Source organism: Triticum aestivum, chromosome 1D (genome assembly GCF_018294505.1).
Source record: "Triticum aestivum cultivar Chinese Spring chromosome 1D, IWGSC CS RefSeq v2.1, whole genome shotgun sequence".
NCBI lineage: Eukaryota > Viridiplantae > Streptophyta > Magnoliopsida > Poales > Poaceae > Triticum > Triticum aestivum.
In genome coordinates this window covers 46,259,219-46,264,527 of record NC_057796.1, presented here as the reverse complement: position 1 = coordinate 46,264,527, position 5,309 = coordinate 46,259,219, and the positions used below count along the sequence as shown (strand labels likewise).

The 5,309-nt window shown below is 47.6% G+C and overlaps 1 protein-coding gene and 1 non-coding gene across 2 annotated transcripts; both read left to right on the top strand.

The window, feature by feature from the left end:
* Window positions 1-714: 714 nt before the first annotated feature.
* Window positions 715-797, top strand: TRNAY-GUA (transfer RNA tyrosine (anticodon GUA)). The gene has a single exon. It is a non-coding gene; the product is annotated as a tRNA-Tyr (tRNA).
* A 589-nt stretch (window positions 798-1,386) lies between these two features.
* On the top strand, window positions 1,387-4,599 carry LOC123180197 (NADH-ubiquinone oxidoreductase chain 2-like). The gene is made up of 2 exons (XM_044592167.1): window positions 1,387-1,597; window positions 4,004-4,599. Exons 1-2 carry the CDS (start codon window positions 1,444-1,446, stop codon window positions 4,597-4,599), a joined length of 750 nt encoding a protein of 249 aa, XP_044448102.1. The 5' UTR covers window positions 1,387-1,443.
* Window positions 4,600-5,309: the final 710 nt, after the last annotated feature.

Below are 5,309 nucleotides of genomic sequence, written 5' to 3'. Positions count from 1 at the left end.
ACAAATCAATAGGAAATGCTATCTGCTTCTTAAGAAGAAGAACTTTTTTGAAATGAAAGAGTTTCCACGGGCGTCGGATATCATTTCTTCAAATAAGAAAGAAGTGTTATCGAAGGATTTCCTTCCATTCTTCCTAGTATGGAAGAAGTAAAGAAAAAGTACTGCGTCTCGATCTATACGAAAGGGCACTGATTTTTTTCTTTCGGTTTCATTGATAGCAGAAGAGTACGCTAGCTAGCGGAGCCTGAAAACGCTTGCTTGCGCCCCACCCCTACGGAAACTATTGCCTATGCTTGCTGCTCGCTCAGTGTCAGTAGAAGGGAAGAAAAGATGGTCACTCCTTTTAGGAACATGGCGAGCCTTACTTACGACTATTGCACTTCACTCGCTGCTCGTTCATTCACTTGCTCATGAACTCGCTGCTTCGCCAGAAGCGACTAGTCGCCTCCTTTCCTCTGCCAAAAGATGCTTAGCCAGAAGCGACGAAGGAGGGGAGCTGGGGAAGGCCGACGATGGCAATGAGGGGGAAGCTGTCGTAGAATCTTTGCCCCTTGCTTTACATAAATTGTTATGAACTTACTAAATGACCTTATTTATTCTCCCGGAACGCGAGCAAATCTAATAGTTCCATCTGCTCTTCTTAACTTAAGAATGAAGGCCGCCATCCTTCTTATTCAGGAACCCTTTGTTTGAGGAGGGCGTATCCCCGGGAAGGGGAGAGTGGCCGAGCGGTCAAAAGCGACAGACTGTAAATCTGTTGAAGGTTTTCTACGTAGGTTCGAATCCTGCCTCTCCCACTTGTTGTAGACTTAAGAGAAGAGAAAGTAGGCAGAAGCCTAGGAGGGCCAACCGAGCGAAGCTCTTTTTTTGCCGTGCCGTGAAGTGCAATTTTCTCGTATGCGTTTTAGAGAGGTTGTCGAAAAAAGACGATCTATAGAGATTCCCCATCTATATCCAATCGAGAATAGAAGCGAGTCGCTTCCGGCGTCGGCTTGTAGTCTCTGCAGTTGGCACATGCACGCGCCCGCCATCATGCCTCCTTGGTTCGAGACGAAGCCAAGCGAGACATACGATAGATGAAGGAAGCGCCCACCCAGCAGGAGGGCTAAAACCTGTAGTTTTGAAGTTGCAAACTCCAGCTTCGAAGCTGGAGTGCTCTAGCCCTTTTTTAAGCAAGAATCACCATCTTGAGCGCCTTGCGCGCTCAAGAACAAGCAAGGGATGAGCGCTTTGTTGCTAAAACGGATACGTTTTCTTGCTGGGGAAGGCTAGTTTGATCAAGGATTGGAGAGGAGGGAGAGGTGGAATAAAAAGCTCGGGATGGATTTTGGAGTCTTTGTGCGAGCCGTATGCGGTGAGAGTCGCACGTACGGTAAGGAGGGGGGGGGGGTTCACGTCTATACGTGTAGTGTGGTGGTTGGGCCTACCCACCCTATTTGTTCCATGATCTATGGGTCTACTGGAGCTACCCACTTCGATCAATTAGCCAAGATTTTGACCGGATACGAAATCACTGGTGCTCGATCTAGTGGTATTTTTATGGGGATTCTTTTTATCGCTGTAGGATTCCTATTCAAGATTACTGCAGTTCCTTTTCGGGCGGCTGTAGGACGGACGACCCCCTATAGGTAGTAGGGTAGGGTGGGTGGTACCGCTCAGATAGCGGCCAATCCTCCTCACTGCACGCGGGCCGGTCTTAGAGCGCGTGAAACTCATCACTACCTCGTAAGGGCGTTGAGACCATAGCATGTTACACAAAAGCGCCGCTTTCTCAGGAGTGTTGTCACACAGCTGCCCGACTAGAAGAGCTACTCGCTCTGTAGTGTTGTCACACAAGATAAGCACGCCGCCCGCCTGCTGGCCGGGCAAATCGAAGTTATCTTTCGGTCAACTGTCCACCCAGTCAAGTGCAAAAAACACAGTGGAATCACGCAACGCACGCTGCTGGTGTGCTTCCTGCCCACGAGGAAAGAAGAGCGACAAGGTTCAGATTTGACTGTTTGCAGCATGGGAGCTGATTACCCAAAAAACCCTGGGAAAAAAGAAAAGATATCTCGGTAACGAAAACCATAGGAGGCTGTATTGGCGAGATCCAAGGGTTCACAGCAGCCCAAAAGAAAAACCGCCTGGAAGTCCGAGGACCTTTAGTACCGTACCGAACCAGCAGCCTTCGCGCCAAGCGATGACCGCCCTTGTCCCTTTCCTTTTTCCATTCAGCCTACTTCTTAGCTTTGTTCCGTCAGTCTAAGGCAAAGCTTAAGTGGTTTGCCTACCTTACCCACTTGATGAAAGGGAATGAACTTCGTTTCCTTGGCGGCTTTATGGATGGATTCAGTCAGAAAAAACTCCTTCCTTTTGAAAAAAGTGACGCTTTGCGTCTTCGCTTCCGAGGGTTAGGGTACAGGCCGTGTCGAGCAAGCTTTCGCTTTTTCTCCCGGCTTTCTACAACTTTCGCTTTAGCTTCCAAAGGCGACCCAATGACCTTTCCGGAATTGGAAGTATTCGTCGCCCTACCCTAAGAAAGAAGTCACTATAAAACTGCTTGCCCTCCAGAAGTACCAAAGGTGCGCGGAGCCCGGTGAAAATGAATATGTTTGCTACTGAAAGAAGCCCGCCTATTGACTAATATTCGTCTTTAGAATGAAAGTAGCTATGAAGCCCAATCTACTGTCGATTCAAAAGGGGGCATAGTCATATGGGTGGGGTGTTTGTGGGGAGCTGCCTTGGATATGAGGAATTCCTCCAATCTAAAAAAAAGAACAAAGGAAAAGTCCGTGACGAAGATCTTTCTTTTCTATCAATAGATAGGAATGAGTGTTCGTTATAGGGGATAGGATCCATCTGCTCTCTCTCTCTATTTTATTTGATGCAATTTAGAGAGAAAGAGCAGTGCGAATTAGAAAAAAACGAGAATCGGGAGATGATTCCAAAATAGATACATAGACATCTAAAGTAAAGGGATGTATATATTATTCCTATATATATCATCTATCTATGAAAAAAGTAAACAGAGTTCGTTTTTGGGTTCCCCGAAGCCCTGAATGGATTGGATCGTTTCTGCTTCTGCCAACGAAATGAAGGCCTCGCCCCTTCCGAATGCTTCTCCGATCCTGAAGTTCTCGCGAAGAGAATAAGATGCAGCTCCCCCTCCCTCTGTCTTTTTCCGCTTTGCTAATCTTCCCCTCTAACGCGGGCCGGGCTTAGGCAGGCGCGGGAGGAAGAAAGAAAGTCGAAGAGCGTCTTCTCCTTTGTCCTTTTTTTGGTGCAACACAGGAAAGCACCCTCTTTTTGTAATCCCTGCAGCTTCCCAGAGGCTTGCTTTTTTTTATTGAACGCATGGCGTAGCTAGGACCCCTCCAATCATGTTTGAGCCTATGTTCACCCGAGGCCAAAAAAGGAGAATTCCGGAATGCCTGCCGACGTTCAGATAAGGTGCATATCCCTTACCACTAAAGGAAAGGCTCGACGAAGGGGGGATATTAGCTGGGTAAGGAAAACGCTTTCGGAGATTGAGATGTCGATTTGTTTTTCATCGAAAAGGAAGAAGGCCGAGGGGATAACAGCCTTCCTTCGGGCTTTGCCTGCCGACGTTCTAATAAAGAATTCCGGCTCGGCCCGGGAAAGCGCTGGCAACAACATAAAGAAAGGGGTCCATGTAGCGGCTGCGCCAGCCCACTGAGCAGCAGGTTCGGCATCTACTACAACAGAGAGAATCCACTTCAGATAACCATGTCTCTGCTAGGCAGCATGTGGAATGGCCGAGAGCGGACCAAATGGATATATAATCCAAGCCGAGAGTGGAGTTACATGAACAGCCGTCTGATGGAAAACAACTTTCACGTTCGGTTCAGAGAGCACTTTTTTCGTTGAGAATAAGTCCTTCCCTTTTGTGTGAATTCCCCAGGGGCGAATTAACAACTTGTGGGGCCCTATCTATTCAATCTCTTGAGCCCCAAGAAACCCCCCCCCTCTCCCTCGGACTCAATCTCTCTTTTGACTCTATATATGTGGGCACCTGATATCTATGAGGGTTCACCCACCCCGGTGATAGCATTCCTTTCTATTGCGCCTAAAATCTCTATTTCTGCAAATATGTCACGTGTTTCTATTGTTGCTTCCTATGGGGGTACATTACAACAAATCTTCTTTTTCTGCAGCATTGCTTCTATGATCTTAGGAGCACTGGCCGCCATGGCCCAAATGAAAGTCAAAAGACCTCTAGCTCATAGTTCGATTGGACATGTAGGTTATATTCGTACTGGTTTCTCATGTGGAACCATAGAAGGAATTCAATCACTACTAATTGGTATATTTATTTATGCATCAATGACGATAGATGCATTCGCCATAGTTCCAGCATTACGGCAAACCCGTGTCAAATATATAGCGGATTTGGGCGCTCTAGCCAAAACGAATCCTATTTCGGCTATGACCTTCTCCATTACAATGTTCTCATACGCAGGAATACCCCCGTTAGCCGGCTTTTGTAGCAAATTCTATTTGTTCTTCGCCGCTTTGGGTTGTGGGGCTTACTTCCTAGCCCTAGTGGGAGTAGTGACTAGCGTTATAGGTCGTTGGGCGGCCGGAAGGTTGCCATGAGTAAGGTTGGGAGACCGAAGGCAGTTTTCCATGCACGAGACACGTAGCTTACCGAATCAGTTGCAACACAGATGGGAATGCATGCTACGAAAGACAGGGTCGAGTCTGATACATCAACCGTCGACTCCATATCCTTGTACGAGTCCACAATCACTACACGAGATGAACCTGGGTTTGGTGAATGGAAGTTGGCCTTAGGTGTAATAGGACTCCCAGTTACTGCGCGCGATCGTATACTGAGGTGCTCCCCGTCGGTTGTTGGAACGACACGAGCCGGGACGGGCCTCGATTCCTTTCAAAAAGATGAAGGGACAGAGGTGACTAATTCCCCATCTCATTTGGGGCGGAAAACGAATCGACATCTCGATGTGATACAGCCCTTTCCATTTTCGTTGGGAAAGAACAGCGAAGTCCATCCAAACCCTCCAATGAAGAAATAAGAGGAGAGAAAAGCGCCAATGGCACGCGAAGCGCATGCGGAAGGGGCATGGAGAAATAAAGAAGTGTGGGGGAGAAGCAGCCGAGCTCATTCCCTTCGCTTCCTGGGCCCAAAGCAGTGCTTTGTTTCCTGGCCAAATCAAGGATTTGGGGCTGATTGCAAAAGATATCTGAATAGAAAGATAGATCCATCCATCTATCCAGATATCTAAAAAAGAATCGATTTCGATTTCATGAAACCTTTGATTCAAAGAACTGCGCTTAGCCCCCCC